The sequence below is a fragment of the Psittacula echo genome (genome assembly GCF_963264785.1).
Source record: "Psittacula echo genome assembly, chromosome: 3".
In the NCBI taxonomy this organism is placed as follows: Eukaryota; Metazoa; Chordata; class Aves; order Psittaciformes; family Psittacidae; genus Psittacula; species Psittacula echo.
Genome location: NC_137736.1, coordinates 117,133,769 through 117,156,133, shown reverse-complemented (window position 1 = coordinate 117,156,133; position 22,365 = coordinate 117,133,769). Strand labels below are relative to the sequence as shown.

The window sequence follows — 22,365 nt, the reverse complement described above, 5'->3', positions numbered from 1 at the left end:
GATCCTTCCCAAATGAGCTTGCAAGACTTAGGCAAAGGGACTGAAAAGATGTTACCAGGGCCAGGACCTGTACTGTAACCCATGCTGGCTTTCACAGTGCTGCAGAGGAGCCAGCTGCAGAAGGAAAGGGTTCTCCTGGTGCAGACACGGAGGAAATGGCTGGTTCTTGCTGGCAGAGCACCCATGAAGACATGCCATGGCTGGGTGGGGTGACAGCTCGGCCTTGCTGCCTGCTGGCTGCGGTGACTCAGGCTCATACTCTGCTCTCTGTTACATGCCTGCAAGTAATTCCTGCCTTCAGCGACCAGCTCCATCTGATAATCTCAGCACACTTGTAAGGTGACATCACACATGGCTGCACACCTCTTGCTGCCTTAAGTGCCTGCAGCTCTTTTGGGTGGTCTCTCTTTAGGGCCACCATAGAAGTGGCATTTTTTAATCTTCATTTACTTGCAGAAGTATAAATCAAATCCCATCACGGCCTCTCCAATGCTTACAAAAATAGTGTGTTGCCAAGTGTAATGGTAACTTGAGTGAAGACTGTTGTGGCAACTGCTTAACGATTGCAGTCGTTTGTTACCCCTCATCCTTTTCACTGGGTGTTTTATCTCCCTGTTGCTGTTATGGGCCTAGCTGCTGCTTTTCTTTTCTCCCTTCTATTACCTGTGGGAGGGTAGAACAGGGAATGGTTTCATGTCACCAGGAGGCTGTTCCTTTGATAGCGGAGGGCTATTAAATGCCTTTCATAAACTATCCCTGAGCATGTGTGTGTGCACAGTGGTTCTGTGAGTGGGGTTTGGCCCTTTTCCCGATTTCTTCTCTAACACAAACTGCAGTTTTTCTCTTCCTCCAGAACAGCCCAACATAAAGTAAATCATCTTTATAGATTTATTGCTATTACTCCTTTGGAGGGGAGAAGGAAGGAAGGAAAGAGATAGGAAATTGTGACCATTTTTGGAGGCATTTAATGTTCTGTTTTCTGCCTACATTATGCACAATAAACAAACTCTCTGTCTTAATGTTACCACTGTTAATGCAAAGTTGTAATTTTACTCTGACAAGTGTTTACAACCAGGACTGCAATAAGTTAATTAAAAGCCAGTGCGGTAACCAGAGTGTCCCCAGCTTCTGCTTGGTGTCGAGCTCTATCTGCTTGGCTCCCAAGCCAAGTTGCCAAAGGTTTCCAGTGTTCCTGCTGAAACCCTGGGGATGAGAAGAGCGAGGTTCACTGCTCTGCTGAGCACTGGCATCCCTGTAGCTATTCTAGTCTGCAGCTGTACACACAGCTCTTTGGAGAAGGAGGCTGGCTGCCTTTTTCCTCACCAATTTAGACACACCATCATTTTCAGTGGTTTCCCACCCGCAAATGGGAATGAACACATGGAATGTGTTTCTTGTTGCAGATACACAGACATGAATAAGATAAAGCATCTTTCTGGACACTCATTACTCACCCTTTGAAAGGGCCGCTTGTTTGCTGCTTCACACCGGGCACAGCCAGCAGCAGGAGGTTGAAGTGGTGAGAACAGGGCATGAATGGTCCCCAGTGGAGAACAGACACTCCAATTATCATAGACTCATAGAATGGTTTGGGTTGGAAAGGACCTTCAGATCATTCAGTTCCAACTCCCCTGCTTCTCTTTTTTTCCCCCTTTGTCTGCAGTATATTATTTCTTGAGCTTCCACAGCTAATGGAAATCCTTTGGAAAGCAAAAACTCCCAAAGCTTTGGGAGAGGGCAAGTGCTTGTCCGGTGCCAACTAGGCTAAATCACATGAGCTCTGCTCTGATAAACAGTAACTTGTTTTCCATAAAGGAGGCTTGTGACAGATCAGACCATGTCCTTATGATAATGCAGCCTTAGAAATAATTATAATAGTGACTCATAAGGAAAGGCTTTAATTCATAATGCTCCTTGACTATACAACATTGTAAAGAGGCTGTACAAGTTACAAGGCGAATGCAGTCAGCTCCCGTTAACTTCTTACTCTCTAAGAGCTAAACTAGCAAAAAAGCCCAATGAATGAGACAATCTTACATGAAATTCCCATAAAGCACACAACAATGCCACCAGCACTAACTTTGATGACTATATTAAGGGGAAAAAAAGGAGCAATACTCCCTCCTGTTGGTCTTTCAATACTGATGGTGTGTTGGAGGAAGTGTTTGAGGTTGGTCTTGGAAGAGGGATGTTCATGGAAGAGCCAGCCCACTTTGTGTAATCAGTTGGTGAAATGCTTATCCTGTTTCAACATTTATGAAAGCCTGCTGGAAATGTGTGGAGTGTTTTTGCTTTCACTGTCAAAGCTTCATTAAGAAAATCAGAACCCTCATCCTTTTACCAGCTTTATCGGAGGAGCCACTGATACTCCCATATCCAATAACCACTCTTCCTCATTGAGATATGCTGTGGGAAGACACAGAGTTTGTCCTTAAGGCTGAGGCTGACTAAGTAGAATCATAGAATCATAAAATGGTTTGGGTTCGAAAGGACCTTAAGATCATCCAGTTCCAACCCCCCTTGCCATGGGAAGGGACACCTCACATTAAACCATGTCACCCAAGGCTCTGTCCAACCTGGCCTTGAACACTGCCAGGTATGGAGCATTCACAACCTCCCTGGGCAACCCATTCCAGTGCCTCACCACCCTTACTAGCTGCTCTTGCTGTCGAATTAGTGCCCTGATCTTAATTTGAAGCTCCCAAGCAGCTGGAGAGGCACTGGGAATGAGTGGGGATGATGGTGATGATGATGATGACGATGATGGTGGTGGTGGTGTGCCTGATCCTGGGCACGGCATATCACTGTGCTGGTGAGGAAGGGTCTGGTGCCCTTTGGAGGTGTCTGGAGCCACTACTGCTCTGCCAGAAGTTACAAGGGAATCCTTGTTTGGCATGGATAACCTGAACCCCTCAAAACTCATGCAGAGCCTCAGAGGCAGAAGAAGTGGCAGCAGCCTGAGCCAGACTTGCTCTTGCATCACTGCAGGGACTGCCAGGCTCTGAGAGTGGTGCTTGAGGTCTTGTTTCAATAAATGTGGAAGCTGCAGGTTGTGCATTTGGGAAATACAGTGGCATGATGGTGTGCGATGGTTGCCTTGGGAAACCAGCCTTATCTGGTGACACTTTATATCTGCTGGTTCCTCTTTGGTGCACCTGAGTCAAGTGCAAGTGAGCCAGGCCTTGGAGGTCACATTCTCCCCCAAATTTATGAAAACAGATCTAAAAGACAAGTGCTTCTAATATGCAGTCTCAAACCTTAGGAGACATCAGAGGCCCTACGGGTGTTTAACCCATTGGGTGCCATGGGAACTTGCTGAATCTCCTCCCTACACAGCTGCTGTGTTTCATTCCATCACTTAAGGTACTAGCTTTGCCTACCATGAAATCTCCAGTGTGAGCTTTTCTTCCTAAATCTGATTTCTTTTTTGTCATTTTTTAACCTTCTGAGGTTGTGCTAACTTCTGCTTTGTTTTCCCAGGTGCTCAGATAAGCTGCTTTGCACCCAGCTCCTTCTCCTGGCGGCAGGCTGCTTATGTAGACTCCTACTGCTGGGCAGCTGTGCAGCAGAAGCAACCATCCCAGAACAACTCAGAAAACATCCCTCTGTGGCTGCATAAAGTACGTACAGGTCTCCTTCTCCTGGAAAAGTTGTCCCTGCTTAGAAACCTGCCTTTGCCTCACTTGCTCCTCTGCTCTGCTATAGTCCTTGGCTTTGACTTGACTCTGTTTTTAGAGGGAATGTTCTCTTTCCCTTACTTCCAAAGAGGGTAGTACTAGAGGAGGTATTTTCTGCTTTTAAATAAAGGGTCACCAGTTATTTGACACAAGAGTAATGTTAGTGTTGCTCTGTTGCCCTGGAGCTGAGTTCCTCACCTGGCTTTAGCCAGGAACTACCTTAAAACCAGGAGAAAGGACAAAACAACCGCCCTAATGCTATATCAAAAGCTTATTTAGGAAAAGAGGGTAGTAAAAACATACTGTATTTTTATTGTGTTATGCTTGGCCAGTTCATTCAGAGAAACTCATGGCAGAGAGAAATTTTGGGAGAGATGAAATTCATCACTGGTACCAGCAGGTTTAACCCCTGTCTTCAGTGTACTCTTCCTCAGGCTGTTCCCTTGCAAACCATGAGCTCTGGCTGCTTTACCTGCTCCAGGTGAAGCAGCATCATACTGAATGCACAGTAAGAGACTTATTTTATGGGTCAAAAGTGCAATAGATACCAAGATACTTGAGTGAGCTCAAAGCTGATCTTTAGCAGGAGTTACAAACTGAGTAAGTACCATGCCAACTCAATGTGAAAGGCAGCATCACCCTGCTTGGGCAGTGCTGGTGCCAGAGTAAGAAATGCTGTTGGAGCTCTGCAGATGTGAGGTGATGTGCCTGCCTTCCCCAGCCCTTTTATTACCTGCTCCCTCTGGCACCTGGGAGCAGAGCAGAAGTTAGAGGGATCTGAAGCCTGGGACCTGCAGCACCTGTATTTCTGGGTTTTGCTCTTGTATCCTGTACCTCAGCTTTTATTATCCAGTCAGCTCTGCTGAAAGACTATTCACGACTGTATCCAATTCATTTCCTGACTCAAATCACTAACTGTAAGGATTCACTACTACCTTCTCCAGTTAGCTCCACTCACAGCCTTGACCCAATGGTCTTGTGTTTCATGAATATTAAAGCCAGTCTGTTGGTATCTAGCCTCCTCCAGTGCTCCACTTCAGCCAGATCTTCTGCAGAGGCCAGTCGAAGCTGCTGGGACATGTCACAATGCATGGGTGGAAATTCCACTTGCAAACCTCAATACGTTGCTGCCCCTTTCTGTCGAATGAATGGGTTCTTGTTACCCCATCTCTTTATCTTGATTTTTATGCCCTAGTCACCTGCTGGTGGCTGAAGTCTCCTCATTTGCTGGCCATGACTAATAGCTTAAGCAGTCATACTTTATTATGCAACCCATGTTAATTTGCTGACTAGCAAATCTCAGGAATTAATGCAGGGCCCTTCTTCCCACAGTTCCTCCATGATAGCTTAATGGTGTGTGATGTTTCCTTGTAAATACCCTGCAGACTGGCTGCAAGAAGCATGTCTGAGCAGCTGAGTCAGAGGCTGGGTGCCTCATCTTAACCTCCTAAATCCATGCTTAGCCACTTACCCTTTTGAGTCGGGCACTGGGATCTGCAGATGGTGTTTGGTGGCCAGTATTAATTAATATCCTTCTACTGACTGTTCATCAACTTCCATGCAAGAGCAGTGTTACAGCTACTAACACTGATGTTTGGTTCCCACTGTGGTATCTGAAGGTGTTTGGCTGTTGTTTGCCTGCAGGGCGGGTAGCAGCCTGCTGCTGGGAGGCTGCCATGGGGCTGATAACTCCTGCAGGAAGACAGGACTGGGGTTGTCTCCCCAACCTTGCACTGTAAAGGGATGCACAAGCTCGTTGCTCTGCAGATTTCGGCAGAGCACATTTGTGGGAGCACAGTGATGTTGATGAGAAAAGGGAACCTTCCTAAGCTTGGGTGAGAGGAGGCTTGCCTCTGCAGTGCAAGGACAGGGATGCACATACAGGGACAGGGGGATAATTAGGCCCAGTTTTAATTAAGACAGCACCTAAAGCTTTTTTTCTGCTTTCTGGGCGGCAGTGCAAAGCATCTCAGGTTCTTTCCAATACTCTGACTCATTTACCATCTCACTGCATCAGCATGCTGGAAGGCTCCATAAAAAAAACCACAGAGGCATTATATTACAGTCTGGGGGGGAATGAGGTTGTAGGCCCCAGTTTCTGATTGAAATGAATGGATTTCCTTCTGGCACACTGTCTGTGCTGTCAGAAGTGCTGTGAAAGGTTTGTGTCCTAGGACAGTACTCAGTATAGTATAGAGAGAAAGTAGGACCCTGAGCTCTTTGGTGAAGAAGCCAGCTTGCAGCAACTTGCCCTGCTTTTGTTCTAGGCGTGTGGTTGCTTTGAAGGATTATCAAAACCAGGCTGCATTACAGAAAACTTGAAACCTTCCCATTTCTTTCGTATTTCAGAGTACAAGTTTGCACTGTATTCTTCATCAGTAAAATGAATACTTCAGTTCTGGACAATCCCTGAAGCTTGGGCACCTTTACCCGCTGTACCTTCTGCTCTGGGAGATCTCTCCCAGCACTTGAATTTATCAGTTTGGAAGCTTGTTTTAGAGTGGAGAGGAGGAGCATGCTACCACCTTCTGGCTTACCTGACTCCAGTGCACTCCTAGAGGGTGCCCAGGGCCTCTCTCCTAGGAGGACAGGAGTTCTGAGATGTCCAGTGATCCTGGAATAACTTCACACTGGACAATCCTTAGCAGAAAGCAAAATGAGTTGGGTACTCAATTTCCGAGTACACAATTGCTGAAACAAACAAGTCTGTTTCCTGGTAGAAACAGACTATCTACAGGTAAATAAGTGGAAAGAAGAGACTATGGCGTGTCCTTGTCTGTATTCTTAGTTTAATGCTAAGGCTTCCTCCTCTTCATCAGTGAGGAAGCCGATATGTAATCATTTCTTCTGAGGTTTTACATTAAGGCTTAATTCCCGCAAGAAGTTTCTTGTGTGTACCTGAAGTGTCAGAATAGAGATACTGATTTCTGAAAATGAGTGGTGAAGAGGGGCAGACAGTGGTGATGTGGCTGGAAGAGCCATGTGTTCGCTCCTTCTGTGCACATAGTTTGCTTTTTGTCTCCAAAGATGAATGCTCCACCTGACAGCTTGCTTTGATAAAACTTAGATCGATCATTAAGTGGAGTGAAACAAGCTTTTGTCCATCGTTAGAGGGCAGTCCCACTCCTTGCAGTCTAATGGAGGAGAAGACTGCACTGTGCTACCTTTTTAATCCATACATAGTGCACAGAGAAGTTTATGCAAACACAAGCAGAAGAACAGTGAGCATCACCTACTGGCTCTTGATAGCCACCAGACACGATAGCAACCAAGCAAGCTGAGGGGTAGTTGGGCACTGAGTGAAAGAAGAGGTCTTCGCACATGGCCCAGCCAGGAGAGACCAATTGTCGGGCTCAGATCTTTGTAAAAGTGCCCGGGCAAGCGCTGCAGGACCTGCTCAAAGCATTGCATACAAAGAGTGGGTCTGAAGCCTTTGTATGCATGACGTGAAACTTACCTTGTTGACAATACTCACTGTTTGTAACAGAAGTAAGATTTAGCATGTGGGCTGTCTTTGAATTGCTTGTCTGTAAATACACCCACTCCTGCCTTGCCTGTGGGGTTCTCCATTATGTTGATGGTATGGCTATAATCACAGTTGTTATCTGGTTCTTGTTACTCACTGTTTGTGATTTAAACAACTTAGTTTGCTGAGGATTCCTCATGTTTCACTTCGAAAGCCCATCCTGGAGGGATTAGGGGCTGGCAGATCAAGGAAACCTGAATGCAGATGCATTTGTAAACCATTCTTAGAGTGTAGCATTAGAGCTACTTCAGTCGCATTAGTCTTACTAATTGAAACTGGAGAAATACAGCTTTTAAGCTGCATCAAAACAGAAAGTAAGTAACAGGTGGGGTAAAATGGTCATGTATGGTTTGAGATCTGTTTGAGATCCACTTGAGATTCTGACTGTATCTCAACCAGAATGATGAGTCATTTATAGCTCGTGTTTCTGCCCTGAACACCAGTGAAACATCTCCCATTGACTCAAATAGGAATGAGGTCATATCCAGAGGGAGCTTAATTCCTTTGCTTCTGGAAACATGTCATTGCTGACATTAGCCTGTTTGGGGGCTGGTGCCTTTGCTTAGGCTCTTTCCGGTGGCAAATAGAAATGTGAAAGTGAAGGAGCAGACACCTCACCAAGATCTTGTATTTTAATGAGAAATATTTTCATCTGAAGCGAGTGAAAACAGTTCAGTGCTTCCTTCTTTGTGGAGTACTGCATGCCAGGGCATTTTCTCAAGGCTGTAATTCAGACCTATGCAGCTTAACAGCTTTGTGCTGTTGGACTTTAAGTTACTGTTTCACCACTATTAGGTATGTTAGAAATCAGAATGCTTGCAGGCACTTTAACAGTATTTGCCATGGGGAAATAAGGACTGAAGGTTAGAAAACTATTATTTTCTAGATGCCACTAAAGTGGTTCTCATCTGTCAGCCACCTTTATCCAGACCTTGGCAAGCTTTCTGTAGATTAGGTCCTTGAAAACGCCTTTTGTGTCACACCGCTCTTAGTAGCTATATGTTCTTTGGGTGATGAAAGCATATTTGAGCTTATAAATAAGTTTTTTAAATGCCCTCTGAACTTATTTGCTGTGTATTTACTGTTATCTTAGTGCAGTTGAAGCTGGGGTTGTTACATATAGACTGTTTTGTGGTTTATTCTTACTTTTCCTTTCACCTTCAGGAAAGTGTGATGCTAGTGCATCTGTAAAAGACAGCTTCATGATTCCACTGTCTTACGTGCTTATGCAAACAGATTACTCAAACCCTTCTTCTATACGCATGCATACGTTCTGATTGAACAGTTAGCTGATTTCTAACAAATTAAATGGACTGAGGTCTTCAAAGCTTATTTCCCTGGCTTCCCAATCAAAGCTGAAAAAAAACATGTCATGAGAGTATTAGAAATTCACTTGTAATATTTGTAATGTTAGCATTGTATGTGCCTTTATCTGTGAAAGGCTGTGAGCGTGTACTGCAATGTAGTGAAGATGGTTCGTGTCTTTCTGAATATTTATCTGAATGTAGATAATTCTGGGAAGACAGAGTTGTTTGGGAAAATATACATTGAGTTTGTCTAGATGATCTTCGTGAGAGGAGCTGATGCATAAATCACAGAATCACAGAATAGTTAGGGTTGGAAAGAACCTTAAGATCATCTAGTTCCAGCCCCCCTGCCCATGGTCATGACTGATGAATGATGAATAAATGGTCATGACTTTAGAAGAGTTCCATGTGTTAAATAGGTAAGATGTTTCTAGGGTTCAGGCTGCAGGTGATTTTTCTTCTCCATTCATAGTATTTATTGACTTAAATTTGCTCAACCTGTTTATGGTCAGTGATGTGAGGAAACAGCACACATCTATGAAGTGTGTTTCGATGTGCATAAAGTATTTGCTTTGATGATAACCTTTATGGCTGCTTTTGCAAGTGCAGAAAACATGACTGGAAACAATGTGCTGTGCTGAGATGGGGGATCAGGGCTCTGCATCATAACACTACTGGAGATCCTGTTTCCTGAGCTCTCACTGTCCAGAAAGATCATGCTTTCTCTATTGCAGGGCTTGATGGAGTGTTGTGGCACAGGCTGCCCAACAGCCAGCATCAGATCTGGTCCTCTTTTTGTCTTTGACTGCTCTGTGGGATATGTTCCTCTCAGAGTACAGCTGTGAGATAGAGAGGCACTAATTCTCCTGTTTTGGTTTCTTGTTGAAAAGCAGTGACACTGAGCACAAATATCTTTAGGCTGGAGGCAGGAATCCTTCTCTGCACAGATTTCTGCTCAGATAAGGCTTGAATTTCAGTGCCTCACCAGTAAACTGGTTTAACACAGGTTTCGGGGGTTTCTGGTGTTATCAGATGTATCTTGCTGAGGTATGAGATACTCTTGGCTTTCAGGAGGAGCGAGGGTATAGCCAGTAATGCATGCAGAGCCCAAAGGTTTGTCAAGTGAAATGACCTGCAGCAGTATAAAATGAGGGGCAGTTGATCTCTTGGCTTCCTATTGCTCTGCTTCCTCGGGAGCTTGCTGTCCCACCCAGTGTGCCATCAGACTAAGGGACAAGGAGATCAGAGGAACCTGTTCCCAGCACCTTTAGCTTTAAGGAGCTCAGCAGTTCTTAGCAGAAAACATACAGGGGACCCTATTTTGAGTCCCTGGTGCATGTGCTACTCGTTTTGTCTGTCTCATGCTGAATATTAATCACACAGTGCCTATGCCTAGTACCTTCCAGAAACTTGGATTAGCCTAGCTGAAGCTCTGCTACTCTGTGTTCGAGTGCCAAATTCAGTGGGCTTTTGCCCCTTTCTCCTTGCAGCTGGGAGGAAAGGAAGACTCAGGACAGGTTGGAGCACAGCGTTGTAGCCCTCAATGCACTTTCACTAATGAAGTTCAGAAAGGAGCATTTTGAGCCATAGGATATTGTATGTATTCTAACGTACTTGTTCTAATCTCTTTCAGAGGATCGTTCCTCAGTTGCACAATCTCATACTGTCTTACATCCAACATTGTGAGCTTGCCATTGAAAAGGAACTTGGTAACTGGATAGTAAAGGAAAAACTGAGTTTTACTTTTAGGCAAATATCTTTCTATGGCGTTCTCGAGGTCAGTGACACTTCACATTCAACTTAAATACTACAGACTATCCAAAACTGAAGTAGCATATCCTCCTTGTGTATTTGGTGCCTTCATCTAAATGCATAAACCATAAAAGACATATGGCACATGCTCATCTGTGTATGAGTATCAGAGAGTCCTCCTCTTAAAAGTTGAAGTCATTATGCGTGACTGTAAAATGTAGTCAGATGAGTTGGATAATCCTGATCTGTTGGTCTGAAGCCTAGGACTCGTGCCAGATGACTCTGCATTTTCACTTCTGCCTGTCGGTCCAAGGCCTTAAATTTTGATGGTTCAAAGCAATTTGCTGGTGATCTAAGCCTGCTGTTAACAAACAGAACACACATATCTTTCATTTTTAAACCAGCCAGAATCCGATAAGGATGTAGTCATGCAGCAAGTGCTGTGGAAGGGCTAACAAACACGGGCTTTTGTTTCCAAACAAAATGAGCTGGTCTAATAGTCACACTGCTGCTCTGGTTTTGAGACCATTCAGAAAAGAGCTGCATAGTGTTTTCTCATGCTGCCATAAGCTACAGCTGTGGGAGTGATGAGAGCCCAGTAAACATGTGGCAAATCTGCCTTTGTCACAGTGGTGTGATGCTACTAGGAGAAGAGGCAGTGGTGAAGGAGCTGGTGAGAGGAGGAAGAGAAAGGGAAGAAGGCATTACACACAACAGTCTGTAACAAGGCAGACATTGGGGGGCATTGGAGGAGGTCTGGGCCGGAGCAACAGGACTGATGCCAATGACTACACAAGTGCAGTATGCGCCCACAGAGTCTTTTTCTAGGTATAAAGGAAGAGGTAGGGACTGGGACAATGGAGGTTTTGGTCTGTGACTTAAGTGTGTCAACTGTCTAGTCTCTTGCTGCACATCTTGTAGGCCTCAGGGTAAAGAGGTCATAAGGATTAATTGGATACTGCTGGTTGCTTTTCTGGTTTTGGGAGTCAGAAAGGGAATTCATAAATCCCTTGATGCCTGTAAAATTCCGATAGAGGGAGTAGTAAATCCAAGTGGTATAAAGCAACGTAAGAAGCTTTAGTTGCTCCTTACTAAATCAGATGTTTCTTTATTTATTCTTTCTCCAGCTGGCACCAGGTGCTAAAAGGTGTGTGACACAAACGTAAGTAAAGACAAACAGGCTTTGCAGCAATCTTATACAGGCTGGCATTTGTTAAGGGTATGGAAGAGGTGTTCCAGCAGCTTAGAGGAGCTTAGATAAGTTTAAGCTGTGTTTGTAGATGGATTATTTCTATTTCTACTTATACGTAATACTGAATTTAGAGGACTGAAAGAGCTTGGACATGAAACCATAAAGCTTTGGGTAGACCAAGACTTCCAGGGCATAGACCTGTGAGACCTAGTGGCATTATCCACCATATGCCCTTCCATATGAAAGGCAGAATCTTGAGCTGTTAGTTGGGTTTGAGTTGACAAGATGCCTACAAAAACAAATTGGACATGCCAGAGCTTTACATCTCATTTGGGAAGGATAGACCTGGGAAAAAGCGAGCGGTCTGAGGTTATCTGCTGTGTGCAAAGAGGGAAGAGAGGCGTTAGTGAGAGCAGAGCTCCGGAGGGAAGAAATTCCTGGTGGTGACCACAGATAATCCATTAGCGAGCATGGTTTAGTGGTGCAGATGACAGTATGGGTTCAGTGGGAGTGCTGGGTGGATCAGCAGTGCCCTGCAATTCCAGATGTCAGCAAGAATCCCATGAGTCCCTCTGGCATGTGAGGTGAGAGGGGACAGACCACAGCCTACGATATAGCAGTAAAGGATTCATGCTTGCTCCTTGCTGGTGAGAAATAGCTACCTCTAGTGGGACGTACGGTATAATTACAGTGAACACTGCTTGGCACAACCTTTGTTACTGGGTTACCCCATCCCTGCAGGGCTTCTGTTTCAGTTTTAGAAGTGAGCCTTTCTTGAAGTGTTCTTTCTCGGGGGCTTACCTAGAGACTGAAGCAGCGATTTTTTTTCCAAGTTCAGTTATGTTGCTACTGAGCAGAAACAGTTAAAGTACAAATTGATAGGGGTTGCAAGGGAAAGCTGACCTTTAAATACAGCATCCTCCGTTTTCTGTGGCTATTTTGAGCTTTTCAGGGCTTTGTCTTACTGTGTGTCACAAATTTCCAGTCTGACTCCTATGGAGAGAACATGCATATCCAGAATGATGGTTCATATTATAAATACAGTTGCTGATGCAGTACCTTTAACAAGTCAGGTTTTATTTAGGTGCTGATACGTCTTATGCATTCCTAATATTAATAGTAACATAGGATTTTGCTTTAATGGTAGGCGATATTAAAAGTAGCTTTCCTTGATAAAATGTTCAATAACATCAAATTATTTTACTCATACAGAACTTTAATCTCTCTTGATCAATGCAAACACAAGGTACCTATTAATCTGAGGTCCAGATTCTCGTCTTGTTAAATATTTACATATGTAAGTGGAGCTGCTCCACTTCAGTCCAAGTTTCCTCTAGAATTCTCCACTGGCTTTTCCAATGTATGTGCATGTGTGCATGGCTGTAGCACTTAAGATGCCTTAAATCTGTCTCAAATTTATTCACCATAACTGATTTAAAATTCCTCAGGAACTGATGCTGGGTTTGAGTTAAATCTGCTTATCAAGAGTGGAATGGCATAAATCAGAGATTAGCCAAGTTTGCAGTATAGTTTGTTAAGTAACTGCTTGTCTAACTAAATCTTACATCATGTCTCTGTAAGGGTAATGTTATGTATGAATGTACTGCTTGAATATAACATCACAGCAGATAGAAAATAAAACACCATCTGTCCAGCAGCTGGAGGGAATTAGAGATTAAATCTCATGGTGAAAAGCTCCTACTTGTTGGTGACTAGAAGAAAGATGGAAAGACGTCAAGTTGTTGTCTTTTATACCTGTTTCAACCCCTTTCCGAAGCAATGGGGACTCAGTGCTGCATTAGCAGCAGACCATTCTGATGTTGTGTGTTGGTTCCACTTCGGAGTTACCTAGAAATATTTAAATACACTTAAATAATGCAACAGCATTTGCATCCTTTACAGTCACTGTCTGTCATGCGCTCTGAACAAACAAACATCTGTGTTTGCAGGCAGATGCAGCACTGTAAAGGGCCTGTTCATTAACCTGCTGGCAGCTAATGGAGAGCAGGAGAGATGCTGCTGATGTCTGGAGCATTTTAATTGCTATGAACAGTGGTGATGTGCCTGGAGGGCAGAGTTGTGTGATGCTGTCCTCTTCTTTCCATCAGCCTCTCTGACAGCTGCCTTTGCTGCTTGTTGTTCCTTAGGTTAATGCTGCCTCTCAATTGCAGGCTCCAGCAGTGCAGTTCTCAATATACAATGAAAATGTTATCAGGACCATGGTAACTTTATTCTGCCATTTTCAGTTTTCAGCAAAGCTCTAAGCAGCAGCAAGGTTACCGGAGCTCTCTGAAAAGAGATTTTGCTTCCCTGTATATCCCAAATAACCACAAAAGTGGGTTTTAATAAAAGCATTTAAATAAAATTGTAGGGAATTTAATAGACTTACAGGGAATGATGGTGACTGAATGACTTCTTTTACATCCAGATTGAGCCTAATCTGATGTTTTTTCCTCCCTTCAGTTCTTCCCATACATCCTTCTGCTCGTCGCTATCCTGCTGTATCTCCCATGTTTGTTCTGGCGCTTCACCGCAGCACCTCACCTTTCTTCAGACCTGAAATTCATTATGGAAGAACTTGACAAAGCCTATAACAGGGCAATCAAAGCTGCTAATAGCATCCTCAGCGGAGACCCCAGGGACCCTGCTGACTTGGTTCCAGCTGTTAATGAGAACTTAACACAGAGGTAAGGTGCTGGGGCTTGGCTTTCTTTCCTCTTTTCTTTAAGCTTTTAACAGATGTGACACTTGCACTCACTTAGAAATTTATTGCAAAGGCTTGAATGGTGACCTGACACCCTTTTAATCTTGGTTACAAAAAGAAGACATCTGAAATCACTGTTTGGTTTGAGCTGGAACTTGCAACTTTCTGTTTTCAAAGACAGTATTTGATGAGCTCTTCAGATCATGTCCTGGTTTCTTCAGCTGTAGTAGGTGTTAATTAGTTTTACCCATCACAGCAGAAGAAAATGGGGATGGCTGCAGTCCTCAGTTGTCAGTGATCCTGACAGTTGCTGGCATGCTGTGAGCAAAGCCTGTTATTGTCATCTCCTGTCCTTTCTGATCTAGGTCTGCAAGGCTTCAAAATATAAAGCCCCCAAACCAAACCCAACCAAAGCAAAACCCCCCTCTCTTATCAGACTCGTGCACAGTTCTAACCAGATTCAGTTGCTGCTTCGTCCTAGGTCAGGGTACCCGTTTCTCTTTGCATGTGCAAAGCAATACAAAGCGGAGGCACAACCAGTGCAATGGGGACTTAGGTCTGTTCTTTAAAATGTGGAGTTATGTTGTGACAATTAATAAGCCTTCCATCATGCTATTATCAAGCAAGTGCTTGGGAATTCTGCTTTGCCTCATGGCTTTGCTTTTATACCTCTTTTGTATTGGAAAAGAACAAAAACATTTTTTTGCTTCAAGGCAGTATTTTTTTCCCATTTTCCAGTGTTTGAGCTCCTTTGTCTCTTAATTGTCCTTTCTTTGAGTGTTGTTTTTCTGTATTAGAGTGCTACTTTTCTGTATTCAGTGTCATTTATCTGCTCTTCTGTTATTTTTCTATTGACTTCAGTAAAATTACCCTTAATGTACCCCCGTAAGAAGTATTCCAATCATGTATCTGTTTCAGAGTACCAGGTTTCTTGGAAATTTGAGGTAGGTGAATGCTGCAGCATCTGATCTGTGTGATTTGAGGGTTTTTTTTTCTTCCTCTGTCTTTCAGTTTGTGGGAAATATCCGAAAGCCACTTTAAATACCCAATTGTGGAGCAGTACCTGAAAACAAAGAAGAATTCCAAATGCTTAATAATTAAATACATTATCTGCCGTTTACTCACGCTAGTAATTATCTTCGTTTCATGCCTCTACCTGGGCTATTACATTAGCCTGTCCTCTTTGAGTGATGAGTTCCTCTGCACTATCAAAACTGGGATCTTAAAGAATGACACAACTGTTCCAGAAGTGGTTCAGTGCAAGCTTATTGCTGTCGGTATCTTCAAGGTACTCAGCTATATTAACCTGATAATCTACCTTCTAGTGATGCCACTGGTAGTGTATGCAATGTTTGTTCCGTGGAGGTGGAATTCGGGCATTCTCAAAGTGTATGAAATCCTGCCAACTTTCGATGTTCTGAAGCTGAAGTCAAAGTGTTTCGATGACTTAAGCCTTTACCTCCTCTTTCTCGAGGAGAACGTGAGCGAACTTAAATCATTTAAATGCCTCAAAGTGCTGGAGAACATTGCAGTTTCGGAGAAGTTTGATGTCATGCAACTTTTGGTAAACCTTGGCACTATTAAGACAGATACCCTGGATGGGAAGCCAGGAACAGCCGTGTTGGAGAAGCCTGAGGAAACAGCTACAGGAGAGCTGGAAAAAAATGCAACAGAACTACAAGGTAAGGTGCCCTGCTGTTCCTTCAAAAAGAAAAACCAAGGAAAGAAACACCACAAAAGCACCACATCCAAGCCTGCTGGATAAGGAATCCAGTAAAGCAAATATTCAATCATGCAAAACAAAGCAGGTTTCATCTAGATGGGTATTCCTGCCTAAACCACTTTAATATATTCTGTGAGAAAATGGACCCGCTTAGACCTTGCTGTGTTGTCTGCAGTATAACTGCTACAACTTCATGTGTGTGCCAGAAGATTGGGGTGTTGCAGGGCAGTGGCACAGGCTAGATGCTGAAGTGTCTGTTAAGTAGGTGGTCCTTGCTGCGATCTCTGCTCTAGCAGTAAAGGCTTCGCTGTCTGAACTTGAACTCCTTGAGATCACCTGCATGGTAGAAGAACTCTACATTGGTCACAGTAGGTTGCACTTGAAGAAGCTCCAGTGGTAAAACTCGTAGTTTCAGGACATTTGTTTTTCAGAGATTAGCTCAAAAGAGTAGTAACTGCTGCTTCTGCTTTTCATTCAAGCTTTGGCAGAAATCTCAGCTGGATGTAAAATAAGGCTGATGCACAGAAACGCCGCTGAGGGAGGAACAGAAAGTGGCAAAGGAAAGGAAGTGTGACTGTGGCCAGTGAACATACTCCTGTTCCTTCTTACAAAAACTGACTGTGAATTGCTTTTGCCACAATGGTCTGAGTCAGTCTGGGTTGGTGTTCTCTGAATATTCTTACCAGTTCCCAGACGTGATCGGCTCTGAGCAATCTCTATATGAGATGTAGTCTTATATTCCCTGCTAAAAATGTGGCACACCTTAAATGTGATTCCAGTTCCCCCAAGTGCAGAATTAGAGAAGCCAGATATCCAGGGAGAGGCATAAGGGAATGGTAGAGCCTTCTTCCCATTTGATGTGAGTATGGGCGCTGTTGTGGCTGTCCCCACAGAGGCAGCAGAATACCAGTGCTACATCCCCTGAACGAACTAGCTTTGACTCTGTGGGCTGCCTCTTCACGTCTGTCACTCGCTGAAGGTCAAAGAATCATAGAACAGTTAGGGTTGGAAAGGACCTTAAGATCATTCAGTTCCAACCGCCCTGCCATGGGCAGGGACACCTCACACTAAACCATGCCACCAAAAGATGCTTTAAAACATCCAGCAGCTGACCTGAGTAGGTGAGCAGAGTGCCGAGGGCAAGTTAAGGAACTGCTTCCAAGACAAGAAACAATTAAATCTACTTTCTCTTCAAAAGCTATGCCTTGTGCTTTATAAAAGGAAGCAGCAGCAGCACCCAGAGGGCTACTCTTCCTCCATACTTTGTAGCTGCATACAAGCAGCTCTGGTAGGTGTTTGGAGGAGAAGGCAATTTATAAAACCAGGGAATTCAGGACAAGCAAGCAGGATTATTTTCAAGCCAGAAGAAACACTTCTGGCAACAAGCTTTAGTACAGCAATTTGGAGGAACTGACAGAAAGTGGTTTTCATTCTGAATATGACCCTTTTTGAAATGACAGATGGGTGGGTTTTGGTAGGAGGTTTTAAGAGCTTAAAGTGGACATCTCTGCTCAAGGAGCTGAAAAAGCTCATAGAAAATCTGACTCATTTCTACCTGAAAGCAGAACTTCTGAGACTGTTTTCATCTCACAAAAACAATTCAGAAACTTGTTTTCCTTCCGAGCAGGGCAAACTCATATTTGAAGCTCTTCTAAAATGCATTGCAGAAAGAAGCTGCTATTTCATGACCAGCTCCGGCTGGTGCAGCTCTCTCTTCCTGCCTGCGTACAGCTGCAGACTTCATCACCTATCAGCATACATTTGCCTGTGGCTCATTGTCTTTTCTTCTGTCATTATTGGCATCAGCATGGTTTAATTAGTAACTGTGTTAACAAACCAGTGCTCACAGCACTGTCCTGCTGGTAGTTCCTTTGTAAATGAGGATATGTTGAGTGGTTTGATGGCCCTTTCCCTTCTAAAGGTTCACTTTCTCTCTAGTTTTGGCAGATCATGATGCAAGTGCAAACACCAGTCCCAGAGAAGGTAAAAAGCTTCGCCAAAGACTTTTAGACTCTTCATGCTGACACTTCCCCGCCGTAGCAGGCAGGAGCATCGTGCTGCAGGAGGGCTTCTGCTCCACCTCCGCTGTGCTGGACACAAGGTGCTGCTCTTTGGATGCAGCCGTCTCCATGGCCTCACAATTCCACAGAGGCCAAACTGGTTTACAGACTGCTTGTGTAATAATCAGCAATCATGCACCTGAAAAAGCATGGTGTGGATTTTCACTGTTTATTGAAAGAAACCAACCACGAAACACACAACAAGAACAAGAAATGTCTATCATGAGAAACAAGTCACGTGCATTGAATGCAATCAAAGCTGGCAGCAGCAAAGACCTAGTACTATACTGTAAGAGAACGGGGAAACATAACCCTGTAGGTAACAACGTGAGATGGCCATTGTGCATTCTGAAGTGTTGCTCTGCTGGGAGCGGCCATCTCAGTTCTGGGGTGTAAGTGAAGCATCTTGGGGCTCCCTGCCCTGGAAAAGGGGTTTCTTTGTTGGTTTTTAATGACTATGGTTAACCTGTACCAGGTGGTGGCTGGCCTCTGGTACTGGCTCTGTCCTCACAGGAAAAACAGACATAGCTCAGTTCAGTCGGATGTCTTGGTTAGCTCAAGTGATGCGTGGGACTAATTACTTGGCTCTGATAGGAAAGAAACTACAGCGAGGCTTAGTATAAGGGGGCACTGTAAATGTTGGTGATTTTGAATTTTTTATGGATTCATAAATGGCTGACGTCTTAACGCTTTAATTTTCACAAAATGTAATGATACTTAAGCTAAATGTTTAATTTCTATTTCTCCATTATTTTGGTCTTAGTGGCTAAAAAAAATCCACCTTGGAGTTCAGACTGAAGATCAGTGAAGTTGGTTCCATTTTGTGATGGTTTGTAGAAGTTTTGTAGCGTTTGTACCTGTGGAATTTGTTTCCGTGTGTTTTTAGTATCAAATGCAATATTGGTTGTGCTGTTTTCCAAACCCCACTTGAGAAGACAGTAATTTTTATTACAGTAGCACCCGAGTGCCTCAGCAGAGCCAAAATGAGGTAGATGTAAATATGACAAAAGGTTGTTCTCCCCACACATCCTGTGACTTGATTTTAATTAAGATGCTGAAGTGGATTGGAAGAAGCGATAGGAAGGGAAGCACTGGAAAACTGCCCTGGTTTGCTGTTGGACAGTTTTGGGAGAGCAGCATTCAGTTTGAATGTCTTCCCCCTGCCCTGGATCTCTACCTTCAATGAACATTAAAATGAGCTTTGTCTTGAAGTTTGGATACAAAAGTGGGGATGGGGGTTCTGTATTGTCCATGTAATGTTTTGCCTGCCACCTCTTCAGACTTGTCTTTTTAGACACAGTAGCACCTCTTTTATAGCTAGGTAGGAGTTCCATTTTCTGGTTCATCTGTGTCACCCACTGTTGTGTTCTCAACTGTCAACATCCTCCATATAGCTGAGGATGAGGGGGGAAAAGAAGTAATTTGTGCTACCGTCTCTGCACAGAAGTGTTTATGTGCTGCAGCAGATTTCAAAGAGGTAGTGTACCTACTTGGATTTGGCAGATCCCAAAGTGCTGTCATACCATAGCTTCAGTGAGTATTACAAGAACTCTTCAGTTATTACATGGCTTTCAGCTAAGACAAGCCTTACTTAAAAGAGAGCCTTAAAAGCCATAGTATTACACTACCTCTGCATAGGACAGTAGCAGAGCTGCAGTCCTGTTGTCTGTTGCATTACAGCAAGAAACAGGGCTTGTGTTGGACACTGGTGGTCCAAAGGGCTCAATTTTACTGCCATACTTCTCCCAGCAAAGCTTCAACCCTTCTGACCTTTACCAGATTGTTTCTGCCTGGCTGTGTTGTGATGCTGATGGTACTTTATGTGTGGGTAATGCAGATGCATGTTGTGCACTGTGTGTTTTGAACAAGGAGCTATAGTGCAATACTAGGGGTTTGTGATGTGGATGTGTTAGAGGGGTTTGATGTAAATAGAGTTCTCAGTCTCTAAACCTCGAAATTCCTGAAGGCAACGTGTTCATCTTTCCTGTTGGATATGAACCTTTTTACTAATTCCCTTTTTGTATTTAAAGATATGACTTGCTGCAGTGAATCTCTTGTTGTCTTGTAAAGCGCTCAATAAAATATGCATCTATTCTTCCTGGTTATTTAAATAAAGTCAATTTTGTGAACTACAGCAGCGTGACTGAAGGTTCCAAGAACAGTTTCAAGTTGCCATTCAGAAACCCATAGTGCAATATCTGTGGTCTGATGCTAAACCCTGAGCAAGCTTTTTGGACAGTTATAATGTTTTCTTTTTATTTTTGCTCTCATAAAATCATCAGAGCACCATGAATTGGTTCAAAATCTATTCAGCCTTTAAAAACTGTTGAGAAAACATCAGCACATAATAAATAGACTATCCAGTGTGTGAGTTACTGTCTATAAATAGACCACAGTCTCAGCATGTTTGAGTCTATATCTTGGTGGTTTAAGATGTGTTTCTGCATCTGCCCAGCTCAGTTCTACTTAGATTTTAGTGACACTGCTCCCAAACCTAGAACTCCATTTAATGACCCTGCAAGCAAAAGATGTCCTGGCTGCTTTTCGAGAATGTGAAGATAAAGATCAGGTCATGAGTGGTTTTCTGAAGGTGGAGGTGTGTCATGTTAAAAGGGGGGTTCCTCAAACCCTTTATATTTGATCAGCATGTCAGTATCCCAGGGAAGACCCTTGTGTCCAACCAGCCTGTCTGTGTCCCGTTGTGGGGACCCTACTGCACAGCCCACTGTAGCAGAGGGTGATTTGACTTAACCCATTCAGCTTGGGGAACCATGGTGTAGTAGCATCCATGCATGGAGGTACCAACTGTATTTCACACTGAAAAGGTTTCCTTAGTTCTACGACTTCTGTTAGGCCCCAGTTTTCTCTAATTTCTCCTTCCTCCCCAGTGATCTTCCCACAGAGGTAGGAAAACTTCCACACTTATGATATGATTCCTTCTCTGCCCTACTTGTACTCCTCAGGCTTCAAAACCTGAATTGTGTAAATCTGTGTAAGGAATCCAAAGGAACCATATATCGCATAGTCTAATGATGCTAAAGAAAATTCTGCACTGTATAAAAAGCAGACGTCTCCATTGAATGGCTTCTGGTATATAAAATGCAATATCTGCTAAGGTACCGAAGGAAATGAGGAATAGTTTGGACTTTACATTTTTTCTGCACCAAGGTTGTACTGTAGACTTGCTTTCAAAGGCTCACAGGAGCAGCCTTGTTTCTAACCTACGAATCAAAGCAGTTGTTGTATTTAAAAAGGTAGGTGAAGTGTTCTGTCTTCTTAAGGAAGTTTGCAATTCCACTTTAATGAAGTTTAGACTATATTCACCTCAGTAGGTGCCTGTCATCACTACGCAGGTGTTTTCATGCTGCTGTGACATTGCCCCGAGACCTGGATCAGTACAAACAGGACAAGAGCAGATGAAACAACTCAACAGTAATTACTTCCAGTGTCTGTGTTGTGCTTAATGCCTCCAGTAAGGCTCTTACTGATGTGCCTGATGTTTACTCCTGGACTAAGAGTTAAAGAGCATACTAGGAGTACAAGGTAACCCTCACACTGACTGTGAAGTGCACCAAAGAATTAGGCTGTGCTTCAGGAGTACTCTTTGTACTCAAGAGGTTTGAAAGGGTCCAGGATTTGTGGGGTTTTTATTGGTGGTACCAGGGAGATGAGGAAACAAAGGAGCACAGCTTCCTGCTCAGTACCAAGAAACACTACAGGAGGGACCTGCCATATGAACACACCAAAACCACTTCTTGGTTTGTAAAAAGATAGTAAAGAATGATCTGTCGGGAGACCTTATGTAGCCTGTTTGGTCAATGGCCCGCTCAGGAGACTTTTTGCCTCAGAGGGTGATGGGGTAGGGTCATCTAAGTGATGAATAAAGCAAAATCCTGGTGGAATTCAGTAGGGTGATGGCTGAGGCAGCAGAAGTGCCCTGGAAAGGACAACACTGGGGCAGAGAAGACAGAGCTTTTGTGGTGGCAGAATGTCCTACATGTGTGCAGTTAGGAAAAGCTCCGGTCTATCAAATGGCCTAACGTAGAATAAAACATGAAGATGCTGTTGTTCAGTAGTGCAGCCAGCACAAAGTAAATATCTGCATTAAAAACATTAAAAACTGCTTTTCATTCACCACGAAAGACCCTTTTGTCCACAAACCCCGCACATTGTTGTGGAACAACATGACCTTAACTGAGCCATTTCCAGATGCAATGGGACCCTCAGATAGAAACTACTTCCAGAGGAGTCTCATGAGTACTTTTACCAACCACAGTTCTTGCAGCCCATGTTCCAGCAAACAGGACTACAGAAGATATACTAAGGACAGACAGGTTGAAAATCCATCTATGCCGGTGTCTTGTCTTTCAGAGCGGTCAACAGTAGCTACTTAGGGGACAATAGTAGGTATAGCTGAAGCAGCA

The 22,365-nt window shown here is 43.7% G+C and overlaps 1 protein-coding gene across 1 annotated transcript in view; it reads left to right on the top strand.

Annotated features, from left to right (window-relative positions):
• PANX1 (pannexin 1) overlaps nucleotides 1-17,905 on the top strand; it is a gene marked incomplete at both ends in the record, with an annotated part of 28,671 nt that extends 10,766 nt beyond the window's left edge. The window contains 4 exons of the mRNA XM_080612282.1: nucleotides 3,481-3,620; nucleotides 13,918-14,141; nucleotides 15,170-15,840; nucleotides 17,820-17,905. Of these exons, the coding sequence (XP_080468408.1) occupies nucleotides 3,481-3,620; nucleotides 13,918-14,141; nucleotides 15,170-15,840; nucleotides 17,820-17,905 (1,121 nt within the window). The remainder of the gene's footprint in view (nucleotides 1-3,480; nucleotides 3,621-13,917; nucleotides 14,142-15,169; nucleotides 15,841-17,819) is intronic.
• Between the last annotated feature and the right edge of the window lie 4,460 nt (nucleotides 17,906-22,365).